The sequence below is a fragment of the Zeus faber genome (genome assembly GCF_960531495.2).
Source record: "Zeus faber genome assembly, chromosome: 13".
NCBI classification, from domain to species: Eukaryota; Metazoa; Chordata; class Actinopteri; order Zeiformes; family Zeidae; genus Zeus; species Zeus faber.
Genome location: NC_137198.1, coordinates 15,474,885 through 15,501,213, shown reverse-complemented (window position 1 = coordinate 15,501,213; position 26,329 = coordinate 15,474,885). Strand labels below are relative to the sequence as shown.

General features: G+C 42.2%; 2 protein-coding genes across 4 annotated transcripts; both read right to left on the bottom strand.

Moving 5' to 3' along the window:
* cipca (CLOCK-interacting pacemaker a) lies at positions 1-9,529 on the bottom strand. 2 transcript variants are annotated; one of them, XM_080012957.1, is made up of 4 exons: positions 9,399-9,529; positions 8,771-8,882; positions 4,527-4,684; positions 1-2,518 (listed from the first exon to the last, which is right to left on the bottom strand). In XM_080012957.1, the coding sequence occupies exons 1-4, from the start codon at positions 9,432-9,434 to the stop codon at positions 1,757-1,759; spliced, it is 1,068 nt and encodes a 355-aa protein (XP_079869083.1). In that variant the 5' UTR covers positions 9,435-9,529; the 3' UTR covers positions 1-1,756. The 2 variants fall into 2 exon arrangements, with proteins under 2 accessions (XP_079869083.1, XP_079869084.1); XM_080012958.1 differs by lacking the exon at positions 9,399-9,529 and adding an exon at positions 9,185-9,294.
* A 2,587-nt stretch (positions 9,530-12,116) lies between these two features.
* Positions 12,117-24,515, bottom strand: pgfb (placental growth factor b). Of its 2 annotated transcripts, XM_080011916.1 has the most exons (8): positions 24,421-24,515; positions 23,979-24,259; positions 15,510-15,546; positions 14,204-14,400; positions 13,317-13,396; positions 13,182-13,211; positions 13,016-13,078; positions 12,117-12,885 (listed from the first exon to the last, which is right to left on the bottom strand). In XM_080011916.1, exons 2-8 carry the CDS (start codon positions 24,039-24,041, stop codon positions 12,864-12,866), a joined length of 492 nt encoding a protein of 163 aa, XP_079868042.1. In that variant the 5' UTR covers positions 24,042-24,259; positions 24,421-24,515; the 3' UTR covers positions 12,117-12,863. The 2 variants fall into 2 exon arrangements, with proteins under 2 accessions (XP_079868042.1, XP_079868043.1); XM_080011917.1 differs by having other exon boundaries at positions 23,979-24,512.
* Between the last annotated feature and the right edge of the window lie 1,814 nt (positions 24,516-26,329).

Here is a 26,329-nt window from a genome sequence, read left to right as displayed (position 1 = left end):
TAAGAAAAAATGTTTTCTTGCAAATTTATTACTTGGATATTGAATTTTTTTTTCCTTCTTAAAAATCAAACCAAAACTTTACAAAATGCACACTTGATAATATGAGAGCCACTGTTCTTCAAAACAATACTCAAACACAAAGGCAAATGACCATTTTTGAGCATGATTGACTTTTCTATCTATTCAAGTCTAAACAACCAGTGCGTTTGAGATGTCAACTTAATCATCGCTTCCCGACATGTATTGTAGCTAAAACACAGCATATTGTTGTCTGCAGATAGTTAGTTGACCTTTGACATTCGTTTATTTATCAGTTCACCTAGCAGTGACTCTTCTCCCATTTTGAACTTGGACTAACCCCAAATAATCAATCGCGTTATGACTTGTTTTGTTCTTCACCTACGGCGTTGGCAGAGCGACTACGAAGCGAAGGACACCTTAAAAATGTACATAGAGACGTGGACAGCGCACTTCTAATAAAGAAATGTAAACCTTGAACGGACCACCGAAGCTTGGTTGATAAGACACTAACCCACGCACATTTTAAAAAAAGGCACCGGCAACTGGGACTGTACGAGCAACTGGATTTCAAAATATTCGAAAATCCGCGTTGGCAATTGTGTTGCTTCGGCACAACAATTTGAAAGTCAGATCCAGTCAAAAGGCGTGTCTCTTAAGTTAAAACACGTGGTATTCGCCTTGATTTAAAGTGCAGTAACAATAAGCATGCTATCAATCTTTGTTTTTTCAACAAGGTAACCACATAGCTACAGCTCCGTACAAGCTACTTTTATGTATTTCACAATGTCAGGTTTTGATCAGGAGCAACTGAGACTGTGGATCATTGTGTAAATAGTATCACTCATATTCATAACACTGCTTGAATCTCATCTAAAAACATAATAAATAAACCAATAATAAAAAAAACAAGCACAACTAAAACAATATTTTAGACCTTCTCCAAACACATCTTCTACATATATAAAGTCTGAGATTACAGTGCGGGTAGGGCCGACAGGCTTGTAATCTGACGTGACATCAGTTTTATCTGTAGACAACAAAATATGATAATAAAATATCTTATTGACCTTAGTTAGTAATGAGCAAAACATATAACACGTGTATCATGTATTTCTTTCGTAACTTTCGATTTGGTCAAAGAGATTTATAGATTCATCTGCTGATTAGTTTCTGGTTTACTTGATTAGTATGCGCTTGTGATTGACATGATTCATATTAATTTGGACCAAAAAAAATGACATGAAATAAGGTAATAAGACGACAGTAGATACTCAGCGAGAGTAAAGAGAAATAAAATAGAATTATTAAATTAAACAGGTCTTGAAACTACTGATTATTGTTAGAAACATATAGTTTCATGTTATCATAAAAGGACAAAGACAGGCATTCACATTTTGGTAAAGTTGTAAATAGAAATTTTTTTTTTCTTTTACATGATTCATGACCTAACCGATTATTTGATTGCTAAAATATGATTAGATTAATTTCTGGTATTTGCATACTAATACTAATTAGAGAGATGTTTTCATTTCTCAACAGCAATCAGAGTACCCTAAAGTTGTGCATAAGGCATGCAGTATTTGATATCTCAACTAAGTGGCTCTAGCCCTGTTATAAATGATACAGTATGTGCGATTTTGTAACGCATTATAGGCGAGGGTTTGATAGGCGTGCTTCTTGGTTCTTCCACGGTTAAACAGCCGTTGTGCTTTGAGCTCTGCGTGTCTCTCCACTTTCACACGGAGACGCTCAGGAGGTCCCCGTCCGGCGGCTCCTCCTCGGCTGGCGGGGAAGCTTGGTCCCTCAGGGCCAGCTGGAGCTTAGTCCAGAGCTGGGGGTCCCCGGTGCCCAGGGCCTCCATGAGCAGCGCCGTCTGCTCCTGCAGCCACCGCAGCTCCACCTGGGTTCGCCGGTTCTCCTTGATCAGCTGCTTGGTGCGCAGCGTGATGCCCAGCAGGCCCGACTTGTTCAGAATATTGTATGTGTTGCTGAAACGCTTCAGTTTGTTGTCCGGAGTCTGGTGGCTGCTGTCGCCGCCCAAGAAGGACTCCAGATCGTGGGGGTCGGAGGCCACCGAGCCGCCGTCCGTCTCCAGGGGGGGGGGGCTCCCGCTGGGTCGAGGCCGGCAGAAGGCGCCCGGTGCCGCGAACCCCGGGGTGTTTTTGGCCGGCGCCTGGCGTCTCGGCGAGTCATACGGTCGGTGGCCGTGGTGCTGCCTCTGCTGGCGCTGATCGTGCCCTGGAACCGCACTTCCCCTCGCGGCGGAGGTCCCCTGCCTCTTGCCAGGACGCTCCCCAGGGTGCGGAGCGATCCTGGGGTAGGATTTGAGGATCGGCAAGTAGCTCCTTGACTCTCTGTCGTTTTCAGGAGTAGTCTTTACAGAGCCGAGGTTGTTATTTGATACCATGGGCTGCAGAAGGACCACCTGGGACTGAGGCATCACTTCCAGGGATGAAGGAAAGCCCAACTGCTTCTCTACCGGAGCCATGGAGCTTGGCTAGGGAAACAAAATGTCTGCATTAAATCCCTACAATATATTTAACAACAATAAATGTTAGCGCTAAAATAATATTTAAATTTTATTTCATCTCAAAAAGATATTTAAGAACATTTCTCCCGATGCCCATAGTCGATACTGAAGTACGACCCTGATTTTTTTTTTATTTAAAGAAGCAGTGACACACATGTCCACTGACCCCAATGTTAAATTGTCTTATTTTGTAAAATATGCCAATCTAATACAGTACATTGTTTGGCTTCGGAGAGTCACTCATTCAATGGATCAGAATCCTCTACAACTCTCCATCTGCTTCTGTCATCATCAATGGTTACACTTCAGTGTGCCCCGCACTGTGGGGCGGGGCCTCCACCTTGTGCGGGGCGTGGGGGGGCGGTTTGGGCCGGGTATTGGTCCGTTGCCATGGGGCCAGGATCCGGGCATGCGGTCCGTGGCTTGCGCCCGTGGCCCGGGTTCTGTGCCGGCGGCTGCATCTTGTACCTGCACCTGGGGGTTGGTTGTGTGTGTGCAGCCCTGGGGTGCGGGGTCGCCTCGTGCTCCATAGGACTGGGTCATGCTCCTTGGGGCTGGGCGTGGGGGTTGCTCCACGGCACTCTGGCTTCTCTGGGGGCCCGGAGGTCTTCTGTGGCCGCAGGGCAGGGTAATCGGGGCCTCCCTGCAGCCGTAGGGTGTCGACAGGGCTGCGGAGTTCGGGGGGCTTCAGGGCCCCTTCCGCTGCACGATGGCACCGCGACATAATAGCAACCTTCTCCACCAGTACCAATGAAGATAAGTCATGTACACTCACCGGTGGACAGCTTTTACACACACACACACACACACACACACACACACACACACACACACACACACACACACACACACACACACACACACACACACACACACACACACACACACACACACACACACACCTACCTGCTTGGAGGGCACCCCAGCACCCTCCTGGTTGCATTCCTCTCCTTTACTGCCATAATTATGACAGGAAGAGGCCACGTGACCAATTGTAGTTCCAGTTTTCCTGGACCTAATTCACTGTTCTTCAATACATGTTGTCATCCAATGTTCATGTTTTTGTGTAAATGTTGTTTGTTTCTATGTTTATTTGTCTCACCTGTGGTGATTCTCCCCCTTTTGGAGTAGTGATCAGTTGTTTATAGACCCAAACATGATAAATAGTTCTCCAAAGAGGGGGGTTGGTGGTGGTTCTCCATAACCAAAAACTGTAGGGGGGGGGGGATTTCCAATACATACAACTTATACTAACATATAATATATACTTATTTTACAGTATATACAAACTGCATAGGGCCGGTTCACATTCATCATCCAAAAACTCATTGTAAACACAACCATGATGTGTTTGATGACAATGATCAGTCACACATGCAACTAGGACCAAATTAATTTCTGTCCAGATGCAGTATAATTATTATAGATGAAACAGAGGACTCTATATAATTTAAAAATGGGAAAATTTGGAACACTAAATATAGCGACGCCAACTGCCACACCTTTGTCTTTATTTCGTAAAGATAATCCACCGAGCGTGCATTCTGGTTCACACTTTCCTTGAAGGTCATGATGTTATTCTTTCAAAGGCTTTGCTGTTTGGATATAACATCCATACACTTTAGCTGTAGATGACTTCCCGTTCAAAGACATAGGAGTTGTGTGTTTCAGCCACAGACATGGCTCCCTGGGAGTATTACTAAGACAACGACCTAATTTTCTGACTCCTCTTGACATTTCTCTCAACTGTGTTATATCTATGTTAAACCCCAGCAAGAGTCTGCCATAGTACAAGTGAGATTATAAGGGATGACACCAAAAACAACACTGTTTACCCTCAGTAACAGCAGAGACGCTTATAACGAGTGAAACAAAATACGTAAAGTACATGAAATATACAAAAAAATGAAAATAAATATATAAATAAGCAGTGCGCAACTGTCCAGTAATGAAGCAGACAACACAGAGGGCTTACCTGCTTCAGGACAAAGTTGTTCATGATGATCATTGGAGACAGGCCAGTGTAGGATCCTCCCACCCTGGCCGTCTGATCCTGGCCCAGTACAGACACAGTCCTCCCAGTGTACTCAGAGTCCGTCAGGTCCACTGCACTCAGGTACTCCGAGCTCGCATCTACGGGAGGGGGAGGGGGAGGGGGGCTTGGTTCTCATTAGGCTTGAAAGGAAATTGATCCTTTCTTGAACAAACATCCCAGCAAAACATTTGCACCGTGAAAGCATCGACAGAGATAACAGTCAGCAGGTGCACTAGGCGCACGTTAAACCAGGCCAGGCTTTGCGCAGCAATCCAGCTGCTAAATCATGGGTTTAGTGTAACTTGTATTTTCTGCAGCCTAACTGACACATGGCCATATTGGGCTTACTAGTTGGCACAGTGCCACTCCATGTTAACGTTAACTTGTGTCGATAGACGTGGACATATGTGTTATTTCTTATTTCATTAGGGGTCCAGCACAAAGTGTGGGAACCCTATTCTTTTTGTTCTGATTATTATCGTTATTGTTATTATTGTTATTATTATTATTATTATTATTGATAAAATAAGGGGTCCAGATCAAAGGGCGGGAATCTTATTGTTTTTGTTCTGATTATTATTGTTATTATTATTATTGATAAAATAAGGGGTCCAGCACAAAGGGCGGGAATCCTATTGTTTTTGTTCTGATGATTATTGTTATTATTATTATTATTGATAAAATAAGGGGTCCAGCACAAAGGGCGGGAATCCTATTGTTTTTGTTCAGATACAAAATGGCGGTTGAGGTTGAGTTTCCCATGAATGCAGTATGGCTGTGTCTGTGTCTAAACACGAGTGTAAACAAACTGAACTTATAATGCCTAGTCGGACCTAAAAGTAGTGTAAAACAGACAAGTACAGGATAAAAAAAAACAACAAACATATTGTTTGTTTATTATACTAGTTTAAAAATAGGGACAAATCAGCTGCATAACTGTTCCCGATGTGGTCAAAAAAGTCAAATAATAGCGGTCGGGCTGGAGGTGGAGGAGAGTGCATATTGTAAACTGTATGTCAATAATGACTGGTGCACAGCTACGGACATTGTTGGGACACACTGTTCCCCAGACATATTTATCAGACCACATCTCACTGGAAATGAATTTGTTTGAAAAAGGAGAAGGCACTTAAGAGTGGCGACAGGGAAGAGTATAAAGCGGGTAAATACACTTTTGGCAAGGGGGTTACCAACATTTGTATGGATCAGTCCTTCAATATTAAGCCAAATTCCAAATGAATGGTCTCCAGTAAACGTTATATTTCATAGTAAAAGCCAGTTTGTCGCCATTATATCATTAGTGTGTATTCCATTAAAGCCAATTAATTTGGTTATATGTCATCTTGAATTGTAGTTAATTATAACATTAACCATAATAAATTCTTCAGTATTGCCAATACCGCTCGTTTTGTCACACGCGACACCGACTAACCTGGACCCCATACATTGCTGCTTGCAGCTGTATTTATTACTATTCTTATTATTATTCTAGCCATTCTCCACTCAAGGTGCTTGGCGCTCAGAAACCGTAAAACCCATGGAAATGAAACTTAGATGATAGAGAAATTAAATTCTTGGATCCATGGATTTCTCGGGTCACGCCGGGTCTATTACATCACCCATTTGCATCATGATAGATTTCCCGCCATTTTGAATTTTGTCCAAACGGTTTTTCCCTAACTCCTCCTACAGATATGGAGTAATCAGAGTTTCCGTTGGTGCCGGTCCACATGACCTGGAGGATTTCAATGTCCCGGACAAATGGGAGAGATTCCGGGTGAAATATTATTTGTCTTCTAGGCAGGCTATAGAGAGAATGGAATCATGAAGGTAAGTAGATCTATAATATTTTTGATTGAATATTTAAAATAAAACAAGTCACGTCAGTTAACGCCATTTAAAAAAATGAATATTAAGAATATTACTACTTGAAATCAAATAATTTCCGTTCCTGAACAATAAGTAGCAAGTGCAGCCGCTTTAATGAACATTTCACGTCAATAAAATTTGGATGAAATCAAAAACAAGATAACATGGCAAGTGGGTTGAAAAAAACAATACAGTTTGTCGTGTCCGTCTTCCTCGGGACATCTCAGCAACATATTTTACACAATGGATATTTACCGTCTGCTTTGGGCGGGACCTTAAATATCCAAAAAAAGAAAGCCAGATTATGGATAATGTCCCTGTACCTCATCTTTCTGCTTCTCCTCAAGAGTTTTGGACGCCGTGCTCTGTCTCCGCGTGTGTGTTATAAGCGCGACCTGCAGGCGGGGCTTATTTCTATATCGACAAACGTGATTGATTAGAGGTGAAAGGTCAGCTTTAGTTCATCCAAAGTGATTGGCTTTCAGTTGCAACTTGCCCAATGCGGAAATAAACAGATCTGTGGAATTATTTTCATCGAAATGATGGAGTCTGTTTTATTTTGATATTGAGAAAAAAAATAATGCGATAATTATCGTTATTGTTTTCTCGCCAAGCACTTATTTAAATTGTGCTTGGAGGGAATTACTTTCACCGGACATTATGACCGGGGGGATTAAAACATGTCCGACTTCAACAGATTTTCCTGGTGAAAAACCGGCAATTACCGGATAATGGAAACTCTGGGTCTAATATTCATAAAACTTGGACAATAGCATGTCTGGACTCCCCTGACTATAATTTATTCAATTGATATTTGCTATGCCTCATATTTTGGCGACAATAAATTTTCAAAGTTTACAAAAAATGTCTGGGCGGGGCCTATTTTACATAATGTGCTATAACTCATACTACTATAACTCATGACTCTGAGGCACTGTGAAAAATCTGGCATAGTGTGATAAATAGGCTTTCAATAGCGATATCTGCTTTGCCGCACATTCGTGTCATGGTTTTTCCGCCATTTTGAATTTATTCCAAAAGGTTTATTCCATAACTCCCCTTTTAAATTTGGTCATAATGAACAAAATGGTCGGCCAATCAAATTACAGCATCAATTACACAGGGTTAGCAATGGCTGATCGGCATTAAATGCGATGGTCATATGTGCCAATGTAGGGCGACAATTACGGTTCAATTATATATTTAAATGTACATAATATATATGTATATATTATTTATTTTAGTTATTTATCTCTTTTTCCCCCCACATTATTTATTTTATTTAGTCAGTGTTTAACGTAAAGCCATGCAAATACACTTAAAACTGAAAAGCATTATTATTATTATTATATATATATATATATATATATATATATATATATATATATATATAAAAAATATAAAATATCTTTCTCTAAATTCCTTGAATTGCAATTTTGTCCAAATTTTGTCATTTGATTCCCTTGTTGCCATTGGTGCAATTGCTGCAACTAACCTGGACCCCCTGTATTGCTGCCTGCACTAGAGGACATTATTTCTCATCGCCACATCTGCGGAATTACCGGACACTCAGGTCAAAGACGCACGCTCCCTTGTACACACAGTGGAACACCGTGCCGGTGCGTCGCCGCCGACGCGGACTTGGCACACTGTTAGCGGGAATATTTCTCTCTACTGTGTGTTCACTATGCAACTGGATGAACTTATTGAGCTTTAATACTCATCACATTTGAATTGATTCGCTAAAACTAACCAAAACGTTTATAATTAATTATCTAAATATAAAAAAACGATACACACAATCAAATGGCAATTTCAGCATTTCACCAATAGTGATGTTTTTTTTTTTTTAATATTTGAATTATTTTCAAATGTTGTTCCTGCAACCCTACGACACACTCGAGTGGCTGCTGTGCAGTGACGTTTGTCCAACTCCAACTGCCATTTCCTGTTTGCGCATTGCGCCTTACAAGTTTATTATTTGCCGAGTTCAATTCTTGAGGAGAAAAAAAATAAACGCAGGATCATATCAGTGCAAGCTTTGGAATGGAATTTGGATCGGCACGTAGATTGGCGGCGTCGGTCCGATATCCGATGAGTGAATGACGTTAGTATTGGTACCCGATATCGATATCGGATGGGACCAATCTCTACTTGTCTTTAAGAGAAAATTATCATAAATTCTATCAAATGGATCCCTCAGCCAGACGGATACTCCCGACAATAAGACAATAAAATAAACAAAACGTAAAAGAACCTGAAGGAAATAGAAGAGCGGAGTATGTATGTGTATGCGTCATTTAATTCAGGCAAACCTGAAAAGCCAGAGTCTCTCTCCGACTCCATCTTGGACGCTCCCAGGTACGTTGCCATGGTGATCGGTGGTCTCCGGTACTCCCCCGTCCTGCTGAAATGGCTCATGATTTCCTGTAGTTTGGGAGGCAAATTTTGATGGTTGGGACAACAATAACCCTAGACATACTAAAACAAGTGATTTAAAGATTATTATTTAATATTCTTTTTAATTTCTTTTCTGGGGGCATTAATTTATATTTTGGGGGTCGTATTGTTGTGAGTTCTTTTATTTCTATTTACGGTATGTAATATTAAAAAAAAAAAAAAAAAAATGGGTGCATATAACCTCTAGACATCACAGCCTGAACGAGAACGAGCAATTAACATTGAATGAGTTACAGACATGTGCATACTTTTCGCTGTGGTCTGCTTACTGAATCCGTCGAAACGTGTTCAGCTCAAGTCTCATAATTTGGACAAATGCCGCGATTCCCTTGCCGGTCCTCGGGGGTTCTATCGCAACAACACACGCGTCGCACGATCCACGCAGACGCACGACTACATAACTACATGCTAAGGCCACGGTAAGCTAACTGGTTTCTGCGCTAGCTTCGTTCGCCGTGAGCCGTGAACCAACGGAGCGCTTACATCTACAGATGGCTGTTCGTGAAGAGTGTGCGCCATGTGGCGTGGGTGCCAAAACCGGATCGTTTCAACCGTAAACCCAGACTCCAGGCTGTCGAACCGCTTGCTTGCTGCGGAGACGCTCCCGGCGCTCTGACGTCGCGGCTTGTTGTTCTCCTCAGTGTGACGCCTGTGTGACCGGGCAACAACGGCAGCGGTTGCTAGGGAAACAGTAGCTACTGTCGAAGGTTCCGGTTCGGAAGCGGGATAACAGCAGTATTATAATAATAATAATAATAATAATACTAACAACAACATCAACATTAATAATAATATATATAATTATTATAATGATTATAATTATTATTAATAATAATAATAACATCAACAACAAAACTCCTACTACTACTAATAATAATAATACTAAAAATAATTAGAATAACAATAATCACAATGATAACAAAAATAATACTTCGAATAACAACAATAATTATAATAATAATTAGAATACCAATAATAATAATAATAATAATACTTATAATAAAAATAATAACAACATCAACACTAATAATAATATATATGTATTATTATTATTGTTATTATTATTATTATTATTATTATTATTATTATTATTATTAATAATAATAATAATAATAATAATAACATCAACAACAAAACTACTACTACTTCTAATAATAATAATACAAAAAATAATTAGAAGAACAATAATCACAATGATAACAATAATAATACTTAGAATAACAAAAATAATAATAATAATAATAAGAAGAAGAAGAAGAATACCAATAATAATAATAATAATACTTATAATAAAAATAATAACAACATCAACACTAATAATATATATATATATATTATTATTATTATTATTATTATTATTATTATTATTATTATTATTATTATTAATAATAATAATAATAATAATAACATCAACAACAAAACTACTACTACTAATGATAATAATAATACTAAAAATAATTAGAATAACAATAATCACAATGATAACAATAATAATACTTAAAATAACAACAATAATAATAATAATAATAAGAATACCAATAATAATAATAATAATAATACTTATAATAAAAATAATAACATCAACACTAATAATAATATATATATATATATTTATTATTATTATATCATTATTATTATTATTATTATTATTATTAATAATAATAATAATAATACTAACAATAATACTAATAATACTACTAATAATAATAATACTACTAATAATAATAATAAGAAGAAGAATAAAAATACTACTTCTACTACTACTAATAATAATACTAATAATAATTATAATAAGAATAATAATAATTATAATAATAATAATAAATATAGCTGCAGGCAGCAATAGGCGGGATCCAGTTTAGTCGTATTGGGTGCGTTTCACGATTTTCCGAGTTCACTTGAACGCCGCACAGGCTCCCCCCCCAGGTCTATCGTCTCTTGGTTGCTCGTCTCACGAAGCAACCGCTATGCGGTCTACGCATAGACGCTTGTTTTAAAGACAGGAGGGTTGCGTTCCTCATGTCTATTAAAAACAACCGTCCATGTTTGCCTGTGAACCAGAACTTATCGTCGCAATAACTCACCGTGTTGTCTGTGGACACAGAGCCGCACTCTCAGTGACGGGTGGCCGTTTGGTGCCGCGTCGGGCACGTAATGTAATTGTTGAGCGTTTTCCTTGGAATACATTTTCCCCAAGTTACGTTTCCGTGCAAAAGGAAAAACGTTGCGGTATTTCTGTGAATAATTACCATTGCACAGCTTTTCTATTTCGAACATCTCACTGGATCGTGCACACATCATTCAGTAGCGCATTTCCGTGGTTTGGACTGGAAGCAGTGACCAGTTTATAAGGTATTTTAATTAACGCGGCAAAATAATGTGGACAACGGATTTAAAATATCAATCAAACAGATCCACAGACATTGTCTTACTGTAAATCTCATCTCCTTCATTTTACTTACGAATAGTCAACCAACACAGCTGAAAAATTTGGGTCGAAGTTGTCCGGGTTTTCATTAATATCTGCCCCGTATGTGGATCGATTTGGATTCAATTTAAGGATAGGGGGTTTTTTTTGGACATGTTTCGGCGTGAAATGCATTGGTCTGTGTCTATTATCGATCTCAATTTGGTCGGTTTTTCGCTAATATCCACTCCGTATGTGTGTCGATTTGGATGAAAATTCAACCACCAGGTGTCTAATAGCTATAACAATAGTCATCATCATCATCATCATCATCATCATCAGAAGAAGATGATAATAAAATAATAACAATAACCATCATTTTTAAATTTAGTTTAAATTTAAAACTGTTATATATATATATATATATATATATATATATATATATATATATATATATATATATATGCATTCCGTACAGAAAGATTCCAACTATATTTATACCTATGTTTGGCTCCTAACATAGGCTTTTAATTGAACTGTGCATTGAGCACATTCTGTATATTCTGTGTTTTAGATTGTTGATGTTGGTGTTGTTGATGGTGTTATCTGTCAGTGTAAACGAGGCACCTTGTACTGTACACAAAAACCAAATGATTACCATGACATGTCATGTAGGCCCTTTGGCTACAGGTCGGTTAAAATAAAGTTTATTCGTGAAGGGTGAATTTGACTCCTTGCAGAACTGGAGGAACGGGAAAACGCCCTAAGGTGAAGACAAAAAAAACCACACAGAATAGTTATAAAAGTATAATAATTTATACACACAAACTTATTTGGACAAGTAGCATTTTGGTATAGGTATTTTGTTTTTATTTCATGAGAGCGCAGTGAGGAGATGTAAACCCAGTGCTCCCTCTGACATTATTTTCATCAGCCCTTCAAAAGCGGTATCACACAAACAACATATTTCATTTTTTGTTATTTTGGTAAAAAAAAGATTGGTGGGGGTTGGTGTTCTGGTTCTGGTCATACAGTTTTGAACTGTATAATTTCTACAAACACTAGAGGGAGACATATTCCATTTTGGCAGAGGATCCAGAGCCTCCGGGGTCTTGCTCCAGACTATTGGTCCAAAGAACATCTAGCTGTATCAATAAATACACATCTTAAAACATAGAATAACAAGCTTTAAATATACCTACAAGCTTGCGAATAAAGAAAGAACAACAACAACAAAAAAAAAAGCCGTCATTAATTTCAGTCCACTTGGTCCTCAATTGCACTGGCTCCCAGGGATCTCCACCATGTCACTCGTGTCGCAGAACCGCTCCCGCAAATCAAAAGGGCACTTCCTGTCGAGCCTCGGTTTTTAAAAGGCTCTCCCCGCCTGCCGGAGGGGCCTGTCGCCACGGCAACCCGGCCGTTTGAGTCCCCTTGCTGTCCATCTTGGACGGTGTAGACAGACGCTGTCACTGAGTCGGAAATAAATAGCGAGCCGCGTTGCGACCGGGGGGGAAGGTTTGTCGCTCTCTCCGCTGCAGTTATCTGCGAGGGATCTGGCACCTGAAGGACACACACACGCACGCACACACACACACACACACACACACACGCAGCAAACATGCGGTTAAACGTGTGTTTTGCTTCGCCGGCAAGGGCCACGGGGGCCTCCATTTTTACATCAGTCAATCACCTTTCACAGTCTTTCACTCTTTGTTTCCCCTTTCTTTTCCTTCCCCTGCCTCTTTGCCTCCGTCTGCATGGAACAACACAATGATCAGGAATCAGAAGGAATCAGAACCTACCGAATTTCACAGTCTCAAAAGTGGCGCTACACGATTAAAAATTCATGTTCTTACCTTTCAACTTTGGCAATGGGCTCCCTTCTCCTACAGGAATAGCATATCAATCAATGAATCGACCACTGTGATATCGCATTTTTAATTTTGATCAATATATGAAAGAAATTAAACCAAGTGGTTTGTTTGTCTTACCTACATTCACATGTCTGGTGCTCCACAAACGTCTTCTCCACGTATTCTTGACCTTGCCCCGCTGGTTTGATTTTCAATAGCTGTGGAATCAAACAGAGACCTTTTTTTTTGGGGCGGGGGTGGGGGTGAAATGAGTCTGTCGCCGTCGGGGAAAAGTGATTTCCTGGAAAAATGAGTGTCTCTGAAATCAATTAGGAGCCACCTTGACTCACCAATGTCTCACGCATTCACACTGAAAAGAAAAGTGAGGGGTTGAATGGAATTCTGCACAAGAGTTTTAACGGAAAAACCCAACCTAGGGACACGTATTTGAAATATTTGTATAACGATTATTACTAATGGCCTAATTTTACGAGACAGACAGATAGACAGATAGATAGACAGATAGATAGATAGATAGATAGACAGATAGATAGACAGATAGATAGATAGATAGATAGATAGATAGACAGATAGATAGACAGATAGATAGATAGATAGATAGATAGATAGATATATAGATAGATAGATAGATAGATAGATAGATAGATAGATAGATAGATAGATAGATGTAAAAAATAATAAAGCAATGGAATTCAAAATAAAAGAAGAAAATGGCAATATACAGAAAATTTGGAAATATACAATAAAAACCGGTTGACTGTACACAATAAAATATGACAATATACACAATGTTTAACCTAAAAAAATAACACGACAAAAATAAAAGTCCCACGAGAAAAAAATAAGCCAGAAATATTTGGTAATATACAATAACTAATGAAATAAAGCTTGCATTGAACCAGAAAGCTAAAACTGTGGTTTCCATGAAAAAAAAAAAAAATAATAATAATAATACATGCGTTGTGAGATTTGTACGGTGGAAAACTATCCTTAGTGCCATTTACCTGCATGGTGACATTTGAGGTGTGGGTGGGATGGCACTCCAGATTCTCGTCTCCACAGCAACCGGCACAGCGCACCAGGGGCACGCAGGAGGGGCTGTAGATGTGCTCCACCTCCCCGGGGTACTCCTGCACCACCTCCACCAGCTTCTCGATGGTCCTGCAGAAGCTCCGGCCCCACACCTCTTGGAAATTCATCACTGCGTGAGAGAGGAGTGAGAGAGGCGATCAGTTGGGGGTGCCATTTCATTATTGATTGGCTTAAAGGGAGCAGCCGGAGCGACGTGGTACATTTAAAGTACACATTCTGCGTTGGCACTAATAGTAACATTAATAATCCAAATGCCTCCAATATCTCTAACAAAACACGAAACCTCCGGCAGTACGCCTGTGTGTGTATCCTGTTTTTCATTTTGAGGAAAAACCAATGTTTGTGTAATGCACGTTTTCCTGTGGGAGTATATGTGTGAAGGAGTCCCCATGGCACAGGTCATGGACGGAGGCGGAGGGAGGCGGAGGGAGGGGGAGGGGGAAACAGGGACCACTGTGGCCCAACAAACACGGAGGGAAGGGAAAACAAATGTTGGGAACATGACCATAAGCATAACCTGACGAGAGCCGGAGCTGAGCGGCTCCGCTGGCAACCTGTGGGACCACAGCGACCCCGGGGTCACGGCGCGGAGCCCGGCACCGAACCAGCTGTTTACCAAGACGGGACGAGCCGGGGAAGAGGGACAGGAAGGGGCGGGGGGGGGGGGGGGGGGGGGGGGGCCGTGGAGTGTATATGGACTAGAACGTTGGTATATGAGGTCACGCTCTTCTTCGGTCGGTGCTTCTTCAGTACGGCCCCCGTCTCCCGTCTCTTGCCTCTCCGCCGGCCCTCGCCGGCCCTCACCGGCTTCAACAGGGTTTTTAACATTCTTTGTTCATTTATTTTATAGCAATAGTGATTTACAGTCGTGCATGGAGGAGGACAGCATAACCGGGTTGGTGGGGGGTGAGAGACCGAGGCGAGGCCGCGACCTCTTCTGTCAGCCCTGGCAATAATCCCTGAACGCGGACAAGTAATTACTAATTGTAATCAAAGTTATTTAGTAAAGTGTTGTGAAAAACAGAAGATTCCATTAAATAGATAGACAGACAGGCAGACAGACAGACAGATAGAAAGACAGACAGATAGATAGATAGATAGATAGATCGATAGATAGATAGATAGATAGACCGACAGACAGAAAGACAGGCAGATAAACAAATAGATAGATAGATAGATAGATAGATAGATAGATAGATAGATAACATACGTTCTTACCTTCAGATGTACTGTTAACGCTTAATGAGGGCAGAGTCTGTAAAACAGATAAATAGTCATTGTTCTTCTGAAACGTGTGACAGATCCTGTAACAGAACAACAGTCAGCCAGAGGGGGAATGTTTCACTCAGACCTCACATTCCCATCATCAATCCCCAAAAGAGTATTAAAAATGACATGAGTAATGGAGGATGGGATAATGGAAGCCTTGTTCTAGAGACACAATCGCCCCCACAATCGGGGGGCTGAAGAGAAAAGGAACATGATTGTGTGACAGCAATTTACACTCGGTGATCCGGCGGTGAAAACCCGGAGACGACGGCGAAATGATTCTGCACTGTCCGATCCGCAGCTCCGCACCATCCCAACTGTTTAGGTTCAGAACCTGTTTCCTGTGGTGTAAGATTCTGCTCTATTTGTTTTCCCATCGGTGCCTTTCCCCCCTCTTGTCTTGATAGTTTTTTTCCCATCACCCCACGATAAACAGAGAGCATTTCTCATTTTGTCTGGGAAAACACGAATCCTCGCAGCGACTCCGTCTCAGGATGGGAATGCTCCATTTGATGATTATACCCCCAGGCAGAGGCAAACAACCTGCTTCCCCCTCCGGGTCCAAATCCACCCTGTGCCCTGCGCCCTGCGTCACCCATAATCCAACAAGATATCATTTCATTTTTCATTTATTTTGTTCATATGAGGATTGTGAAACATGATGAACAGTTTAAACGTGACACAAATGTGATTACGCTGGTTTGGTCGATTCACTACATTGTTAATGAGAGAAAAATAACATTTCCAATTTGACAAATTCGCACTTTTATTACATGGCTGTGTATCGATGACCGAAATGTATTCGCCGCTGGGTTTTTAAATACAACAAATAAATGTTTTCACGCCTGCACGCATTTACAGTATGTGCTTTTTAAGATACTGACTTGAATCTTGTTCTGAATCTCACCCATTGAAATGTTTCAACGAATTCCTCCAAACTTCTTCCATTATCACATACTGTACATTTATAGCAGACATAAAAAAAAAAAAAAATCATCTGAGCGACAAGGCGTTTGTGAAGGTCTTTCTACTTGCTTCCAAAAAAAGTATCTGACGATGTGCAGAGTGACACTGTTTATCCAAAAAGCAGTTGCAGCGTACAATGGCAATTTCTGCACATACTGTAAAACAAAATCATGTGTTTTCCTTCTGACTGCCCATCTGCAGATGACTGCGCTGCGGCCCCTTCCTGTTGTGGGCCAAAATTAGTTCGAAGTGAGGATATTATCCGTCACTATTGTGCGAGTGTCAGCCCCCCCCCCCCCCATTGATTGAAGTGGAACGTCCTGCTTTCCCGAGGATTCTTACGGAAATATGCAAATACCCTTCCACGCATGCCTCAAGCCCCGACGAGTATGAGCACGTGCACACACTTCCTGCATTCGTCAGCTTTATTGGACAGCCGCGGTGCTGGGCTGGTTGTAAGTGAGTTAAAAGGACGGTGGCCAGAGCCTTCATATCAGTCGACTCAGGCGGGATCCTCCCTTTGCGAGGGGGAATTCTTCAGCTCCCCATCCCATTATTTACTGGAACAGGGCTCACTACATTATATTTGATGTCCGGGAACCCTACGGGACATTGCAGGACTTTTTCCCTCTCTTACCACATCTGAGTGGAAAGGATGACTGGAAGGTGATTCAGTCGCAGGGGAGATGGGGGCCCTTTTCCACCCATCTGTCCATCCATCCATCCATCCATCCCTCCATCCATCCATCCATCCATCCGTCCATCCATCCGTCCGTCCATCCGTCCATCCGTCCATCCGTCCATCCATCCATCCATCCATCCATTTCCTTCACTGCCTTATTCCTCTTCATGGTTGAGGGCGGAGGGGGGCATACTTACAGTCTCGTACACCTAGTGGATATGTACACTGTGGGTTCTGAAGACTTATTAGAATCCAATATTGGCCTACACATCTGATCTTGAACAGAAGGGCCCAGAGGAAACAAGCTCAGTCAGAAAAAGGGCGTTGAGCGATTGTAGTATAGTAAATCGAGACTCCCTCGATGGGGACGGGAAGGGGATGATTACAGGAGAATAGACGGCAAACGACCATCCATCCAATTTCAGGTTTCTTTCATCTCTCCCCATCCAGCCGCCAACCACAAAAAAACATCCAGGCCCGTGGATGTGTGTCATCTGCTCGCTCCTATAATGAATGGTGAGCCCCATTCCAAACATCAAACGCAGCAGCGAGCACCGGAGCGGAACAAATGAACACAAACACCGAGGCAGAATCTGGGAAAAAAAAAAGGAAAAACTCCCAATTCATTGGCACGCTTCTCCGAAAAAAACCCCAAAAAAACTTAAAGTGAGGCGGCTGAAGAAAGGCCAGCCACCTTGTGTTTTGTATATGCGAGGCGAGTGAACCCGCGACGACGGCCGCGCCATTAACAACCTGACGGTCTCCAGCTGGGACTCGAGGGTGGTCGGGTCAGCGGAGCATTCCTTAAACATCAACAAACTTCAACGCAGCACATTTGTCACGGGCGATCCGAAAAACCTCCCGTGATGGCCTGTGGGTAGAAAATGAAAATCTAAAAAAAGCTCACTCAGAATCGTCAAATCGGAATCAAAGGGCTTCACTTTTCAATGAATTTGGTTAGACCGCGAGTTCTACGAGGAAGCTCTATCACTGTGTCACATAGGAGTAAGTTGGTGTTTGTTCACTGTATATTGAGTGGGGTTGAGTGTTTTGAGAAATCTGTATTTTAAATACGAAGATTCCTATGTTGATTCATCAGTTGAACGAGCTGCAAGAGCAATAGTGATAGTGAATGATGGGAGTATTTGTCTGCATTTCCCTAAAAGTCTTGAAGATGCTTTACTAAAACGGAATTACACTCTTTACCGGCCTGTTTACTTTCTATCTAAATAAAACTCCAAAATTGGACTTCAATGACAAACTCCGCTTTGCTGCACTGTGCATGAGAAGCAAGCGACACAACAAAAGGTAAAGGTCCATAAATACTGAATGCTGCTTCAGAAAAAGCCCATTTCCTCAATAGAGAGGACCATTAATGCATGCATGGATGACCACACACACACACACACACACGCACACGCACGCACACACGCACACATACACACACACACGCACGCACGCACGCACACACACACAGACACACACATGCACACACTGAAACACTGTAAACACATGCACACACAGGTCTTCAGATAAGGCTGACCAGCGGTAATTTTGGTCCCTATTAAAGTAAACGCTGCTCTCCCTGTGTAAACCACAGTAAATTACATCCAGATGGGAGATTAAAGCGTGCTGAGTAGACAGCTGCCTGGAGCGCCGCGGCCCCTCCAATGCAGGAGGAAGGAGAAATCCATATTTCCTGATTGCGATTGCGTCCATCCCCAGGGTCGAGCCATTAGGGCTAAAGAGGGGTACGACAATGCAAATAACAGTCCCATCAGTCAGCGTGTCACCGCCGCTGCCCGGCCAAAACATGAGCATCTGAGTGTGAACGTCGTGGGAGACGCGTGCAGAAATATTTGTTGCGCAGCTCTCGACCTGGATATAGAACTCCCAAATGTACATATCAACACATGTATGCATATACACTATACGTCCATTATATACAGAATATGCTAGGGCTGGGCGTTATATTAACATCGTATCGATATCGCAATATGAGACTAGATATCGTCCGGGATTTCAGTTATCGTGATATCATGATTTCGATTAATGTCGTCTTTAAGGCTGAATTACAGTAAAGAAATGCAATTTTCTGAACTTCATAGACTGTTCTAGCTGTTCTAATCAACACCACTACCTGCTTGGTTATGATATCGATATTTCTAATTGTGTGTAAACATCTTATGAAAGCCCCAATAGTCCCCCCCCCCCAAAAAAAAATATTGTTAAATTATCAATATCAAGGTATTCGTCAAGAAACGTAGTGCGATATTTGATTTTGTCAATAGCACTCCGCCATAGTACATACATTGATCAGCCACAACATTAAAACCACTGACAGGTGAAGTGAATAACATTGCTCATCTTGTTACAATGGTACCTGTCAAGGGGTGGGATATATTAGGCAGCAAGTGAACAGTCAGTTCTTGAAGTTGATGTGTTGGCAGTAGAAAAAATGGGCAAGCGTAAGGATCTGAGCCACTTCGCAAGGACCAAATTGTGGGTCAGAGCATCTCCAAAACGGCAGGTCTTGTGGGGTGTTCCCAGTATGCAGTGGTTAGTACCTACCAAAAGTGGTCCAAGGAAGGACAATATAGGCAATAGGGTCATGGGCGCCCATGGGCTCATTGATGTGCGAGGGGAGCGAAGTCTAGCCAGTTTGGTCTGATCCCACAGAAGAGCTACTGTAGCACAAATTGGTGAAAAAGTTAACGCTGCAATGATAGAAAGATGTCAGAACACACAGTGCATTACAGCTTGCTCTGTATGGGGCTGTGTAGCTGCAGACCAGTCAGAGTGCCCATGCTTGACTGACCCCTGTCCACCACTGAAAGCACCTACAATGGACACGTGAGCGTCAGAACTGGACCATGGAGCAATGGAAGAAGGAGGCCTGGTCTGATGAATCACGTTTTCTTCTACATCATGTATCCACATGATGTAGAAGAAAACGTGATTCGTCGGGGTTAGGGTCCGATCCCATCGAGCATCTGTGGGATGTGCTGGAACAACAAACCCGATCCATGGGGGCCCCGCCTTGCAAGTCACAGGACTTAAACTTGGTGCCAGATACCACAGGACACCTTCCGAGGTCTTGTGGAGTCCATGCCTGTTTTGGCGGCACGATGAGTAGCTAATATAAGTGGTTATTTGTGGTGGGTTTTAATGTGGCTGATGGGTGTACAGCGCAATGTCTGGCCTACTTTAACTGGCTGTGCTAAAACTCTTTTTTTGTATAAAAAAAATAATAGTTTTGTTTTGTTTTGGGTTGCTGGCTGCATGTGACATATGGTCGGACTCCGTTGTTGTTTCGCCGCTCGCACTGATGTAAAGGAAACACCTGCAGCTAAAGCGGCGTCTGACACGGAAAGAAGTGCAGACGCTGATGGCTCTTTTTTTTTTTTTTTTTTTTTTTTTTTTTTAATCTCGCTCAGGGACAGTGGAAACACAGATCACCTTTGAAATTTGAGGAAAGGGCGTTACTGCTCTGTCAAAGTGTTGCCGTGTAACATTGACACCATTTGGAGTTCTTACAATAGCACTTGTGTATATCTCTGTTTAATTGAGGATGACTGAGTATTGCCCAACATTACAGTACTGCTCAGTCAATGAGACACTGAAGCTGAGGTGCGTGACACATTCCAATGGTTTGAGCAGGAGGGTGGAAGGTGTGGGAAGGTGCCATGGACAGGAGGCAACAGGCGCCGGAGTTGTCTTTGGCAATGAATATCCCTTGATTTTTAAGAGAGCAGAGCAGACAGGATGTAGTACTCACATTGTGCTGCACTTTCACACAAGCATGCACACACACGCACACGCACACGCACACACACGCACGCACGCACGCACACATGCACACACACACACACACACACACACACACACACACACACACACACACACACACACAATAGGACATTTCCCAAACACCTCTACACAGGAAGCACTAATAATACGCTGAGCAAAAAGGACAGCAAGTGTCAAGGAATGTACAGTGGACGGGGCTGCTGACAGGTTGACCGTGGGTCTGTGAGACAGGACACTATTGTTCCAGTGGGGGAGCCAGGTGCTTCCACTCTGGGTGAAGAGACACTTAAAAAACACAAACCGACAATGACTAGAGTTCATGTGCGAATATAGTCCACACAAACGAGGGTTGGGAATGGAAACCTCCATCTGCTGGCTAATTATGTCACTTAGTAATAGGGAAGGAAGGAAGGAAGGAAGGAGGAAATTCACTGGGATCAAAAATATCTGTTTTCCAATGTGTGTTTTACAATTTCACATCTGTAAATTAAAGAGCTCATTGAACTGAAGTCGGCAACAAAGTTTGTTAGGCTCTGAACTGCACTCATTTATTTCGGCTGCGTTCCTGTCAGTTCCAGAGGAATGGGATTCCGTTTTCCTACGGCCATTGGACACACCCACTCCTAGTGGAGGAGTGGGCTGGCGCATGCTTTATATTACATCGACGTTGAAGATTTAGAAAGACGCAAAAGTTCCAAGAGCCTACTCAACAGCCTCTTACGGTACTCCCTATCCTAGGTCCTTACCTAACCCCTAGACATAGACAAACCCACAAAACCTCACCCCTAATGAAAAGGACGACATTCCAAAGTATCCCGGCATCGTTTTTATTTAATAATTTAATTTAAATGAAATAGTAAGACTGTATATAAACGGTTTCCTCTTAATTGCTCACTCACTTTTATACACTCACTTACCACCCCACCCTGCAAGTGGATACTCTGTGGATAACCTGAGAAAAAACCCATGGGCTAATATCCTTGTTATTAAAGCAGGGAGAGTGAGATGCTGAAGACAGCGGTAACACACTGTAGTAACACTGCAGTAACACACTGTCCAGCGAGTGTCAACACCTGCCATTATGAGAGCAATGAAAAATCAGCATTATCCTCATCAAACAGGAAGATTATTTCTGGGAATTTCAGGGCTGAGACGTTGACACGTGGTCAGAAGGGAGGACATTTGTAAATGGCGCCCCAACCCATACAGTATGGCCAATGTTTGCTTTTCCATTCTGGTCGGCCGGTGAGGAATTGGGTTCTGTGAGCCTGGCGGGAAAGACACCTTTCACACCCATATTGTACTTTCTATGTTTGCGCTATGACTTTAGGAGGTAGAGTGAGGGTTATTATTCTTCAAATTTTGTAATGTTATGAGTCTTGATTGTTTTCTTCACGATTTGTGCTTTGCTTCTCCAGGCATCTGGTAAAAAAAGGCTCTGTCTTTCCTCTACGTCTACCGTATGTGCCAAAGCCTGTCTGTACGAGTAGTAGATGCTACAGCCCATATCGTGCTGTAGGACGGCGTTTTAGCTGTAGATGTTAAGGAGCGCTGGATAATGCAACCTGTGTTTTGACTCGGCCAGGCCATGGGGATTAGCGGAGACAAGGCAGTCGATCTTCCCCTCCGAAGCGGATGCTCCTCTTGACTCAAGGCTCTGGCTGCGAAATCTGTTGGGAAATGGCTCTTGCAGGTTTCCTCGAAGGCCTAGCTGAGTCTGCGCGGCGCGATGGAACACTCCTCGGCGCACACCACTTGCTGGCAAACGAATTGGCTTGGGTGCGGAGCCATTGAGCCCATAGAGGGTGTCCGTCTGTGATCCGTGCGGCGGTGGCAGTGAAAGGGACCAGCGGCGGCCTGGTTCTGCATTAAACATGAGGGGCATCGGCCCTGGCTGCCAGCACGCTGCCACCCTGGGAGGAAATCAGACACTGAATGGCTTCTGGGGCTGGAGCCCTGCTTGGCACATTCTCTTACAACTGTTTCGAGCAGGACGACACAAGCCTTTGAATGAGCCCTTGCTGCACTTTCTGTTCAGAGCTTTTCCTCCTTGGCACATTTTCAATATGGAGCTAAAAGACAGACAATGGCAGGCTGCATAGAACACACCAGCTTTGTATGAATCCACTGTTGCCTGACAGTGATAGGACTGGCCTGAAATTAAGTATCAATAGCATTTCACAGGCACACACACACACACACACACACACACACACACACACACACACACACACGCACACACACACACACACACACACACACACACACACACACACACACACACACACAAGTAAGGATATAACAGGTATTATATAATCCTGCAGAAATTACAAAATGTGTTTGATATCATGTTCATCAGTGATTATCAACAAATAACAGAAGATTGAATGAACCTAAAGGAAAGACTCAGTGAAATGGGGTCGGTTCTTCAACAGAAAGCTAGACTAATACAATGGGAAAACCTGTGAAACCGAGAACTGCACAGGCTCCATGAAACCGACCATTATGTCATAGTCTGTAATTATAAGCTTAGTAAGCCTTCCGCAAATGTAACAGTGAGGCGGCTTGCATCATCTGCTCCAGAAGCAAGGCATGGAGTTTGTCACGTTCACCCTAATGGATGGATGAATTTGGTTTCAGGATGGCACACATTCAAGAAGGTTTGGATTACAGTCTGGATTATTGCTTGGTTCATAGGCTTTTGCTGACTCAACAGTTTGAGTCAGCAAAAGAGGTGGTGTAAAAGAGGTTGTGTAATGTTTTGTAATGTTTTAAGTCTACAAGCACATTGTACAGACCTGGGAAATATCGACAATATTAAAAAAAAACCATCTAAAAATGTAAAAAAAAATAGATATTCCAATACCAAAACCAACTAAGAAACACACACATTATTTTCTGTACTGTAAGCGAATGAATGTAAAGTTTTTGACAGAGTTATTACATGTTTGACTTCCTACCTGAGAAGGTGAAAGCTGAAGCTGAAGCACCACTGCAATCTGTATGATGAAGCACAATTTCATGTCGGGGTCTGCCAGTATAGAAGGTGATGGCTCCCAGTTCAAACGAAACCCTCCCAAAAGTCCGAGCGATTGACGGAGAGAAATAGAAAGAGAATTTGGAGTGGAACGGAGAAGCTGTCACCCGTCTCCCCTCATGCGCTTCATCAGACCGAGTGTGGGCACGCAGATCCCTCCGTGTAACCTGATGAAGCAGACTGTGCAAAGTAATGAAGAGGGCCCTAGAGGTGGGAAGAAAAAACACAGAGCAAAATGAATTAGTCAAATATTGACAAATAAATTCAATAGGAAAAAAAGAAAAAGAGCCAAAATATTAAAACAAGAACAGCAGAACAACGCGGCGTATTATTCCGTTGCAAGATCCTAAAGTGAACCTATATACCTGCATAGGTATATTTTAGTTATAGGCACTTAAAAGCCTACTCAAAAAAAGAGAGCAGCATTCAGTGGTTAAAGTGTAGTCCCTCTCTGGTCCAGTGCTGCATCTAATTGCCTGGCTCTCAGCACCTTCTCTTGGACTGACCATCTGAGTCTCCTCCCCCGCCAGACATCAGACCAGGATTTTTTTTTTTTTTTTTTTTTACTATAACACAGGGGTGTCAAGGAATCGGTCCATAGCCCAGATTTGGGTCCACACAGAGGTCCAAACCAGCGGCTGGTTGAGGAAAAATAAGAAGGCTGTATATTCTTTTTAACAATGAAGATTATTTATTAAGATATTGACATTCAATGTTTATCTATAGCTGTGTCATTAGTATAGAGCTATATTAGTACATAGCTCAATCATTTGCAGGTTAGTTGAGTTTTATCGTTATTAGAGTCGGTTGGGTCAGCGTTTTTCCATAAAATGAGACGATATTCGTCAAATGAAACACTTTGAAGTTTATAGCAGAGACGTGACAGAAGCTTGAAAAAATGTTTTATTTCATATGTCTGACTCCAGCTTGATCAGCCCAAAAGAGGATACTGTATGAGCGCATCTCTATCCCCAATCATGGTCTGACAGCAAGAAATCCTGTTGTACGTCACACTTTGCCCAATCCAGCCGGTGACTTATATGTTACTGCTACAATGTATAATGTAAACGTATGTAGTTTTCCAAATTGTCTGTACTTTGATTTAAAATGTAGCACGGAGAATAGACCCACACAACAGGAGATTTTTTTTTTTTTTTTTACCATAGAATATTAGGTCCTATTCATAGACCGTCTGAGAACCTTCCTCCTTTCAGTGCACAGGATGTAGTGCCAGGTCTATTTGGGTGTACGGCAAACTTTTAGTGTGCCTTTACAACTGGAAAATATTGCATTCGTCGCTGTGGGCCGGACGCAAGGCACAGGCACCCGGGCTTCTACGGAGATTTTCCCCGTGGAAGGGAGAGGTCGCTCCAAGTGTTTTGGTCGAGTCGGTGAAGGGAGAAAAAAAGGAGATCCCCCTCGCTGTCGACACACAGAGTTAATCTTCTGTGTGGGACTCCTGTGTTTGCAGTAGCCCCGGAACGCCGGGGATTCTTCGCGGGCTTCCGCACATTCCTTTCGAGCCGCGCCGAGCGATTTCTGCCGCCGTCTGCTAATGCGCGGGCCGCTCTTAGGAGCGCGGTGTTCGTAAACATCCCGGATGCCTCGAGAAGGGCCAGCAAACCCCCCACACCCCCAATCTACACTCAGATACGGTCTTTGACGGAGCGTTGGTCAGCGCAAATTGGCCAAAGCTCGTCTGAAGGCCTGATGAAAGATACCACACTATCAACAAGGAGCTTAAGAAAGATGTTGCTGTCTCCAATATTGCATTTCTCCGTCTAGTAATGGTGGATTTCTTTTCGAAACCAAGTGGGGATTCGAAAGGATAAGTGAAGGAAAAGCCATGTGAACCATGACTTTTTCGGGGTTTTTATTTACTTTTCTGCAGCCTAATTATTTCTCCCGGCTCCTCCCGTCACGCTGGTGCGGACAGAGAGAAATGATTTGCTCCGCAAATTCATTTTTATCTACGAGCGTCCAAATATCTTCTCTTCATTACAAAACAGTATTCTGGGCCGGGTGGATCAAAAAAAAAAAAAAAAAAAAAAACGCCCCATAGCGGTGGCGGCTGCCAAAAGGCGGTTGAGGAGGTGTTTGTTTATTTGGGGTTTCCAGCTCACGTCAAAAAACATGACAGTCGTTTTTTTTTTTCATGATTATGAGAAGGGGAAATGCAGAATAACAAAAAAAAAACAAAAAAAACCCTTCTCATGCTTCCATGATTGGTTTGTTCTTCATTTGATGAAAGGAAAACAGGACACAAAGAAAAGC

Bases quoted from the DNA above. Each gene is read 5' to 3' on its own strand.
- cipca (XM_080012957.1), bottom strand. From the start codon at position 9,434: ATGGCGCACACTCTTCACGAACAGCCATCTGTAGAT. The intron at 8,883-9,398 runs GTAAGCGCTCCG...CCCAAACTACAG, and splicing joins ACGAACAGCCATCTGTAGAT to GAAATCATGAGCCATTTCAG. The intron at 2,519-4,526 runs GTAAGCCCTCTG...TTGTTTCCCTAG, and splicing joins ACAACTTTGTCCTGAAGCAG to CCAAGCTCCATGGCTCCGGT.
- pgfb (XM_080011916.1), bottom strand. From the start codon at position 24,041: ATGAAATTGTGCTTCATCATACAGATTGCAGTGGTGCTTCAGCTTCAG. The intron at 15,547-23,978 runs GTAGGAAGTCAA...TCTGTTTTACAG, and splicing joins TTCAGCTTTCACCTTCTCAG to ACTCTGCCCTCATTAAGCGT. The intron at 12,886-13,015 runs GTGATTGACTGA...TGTGTCCTTCAG, and splicing joins AGAGTGAAAGACTGTGAAAG to GTGCCAGATCCCTCGCAGAT.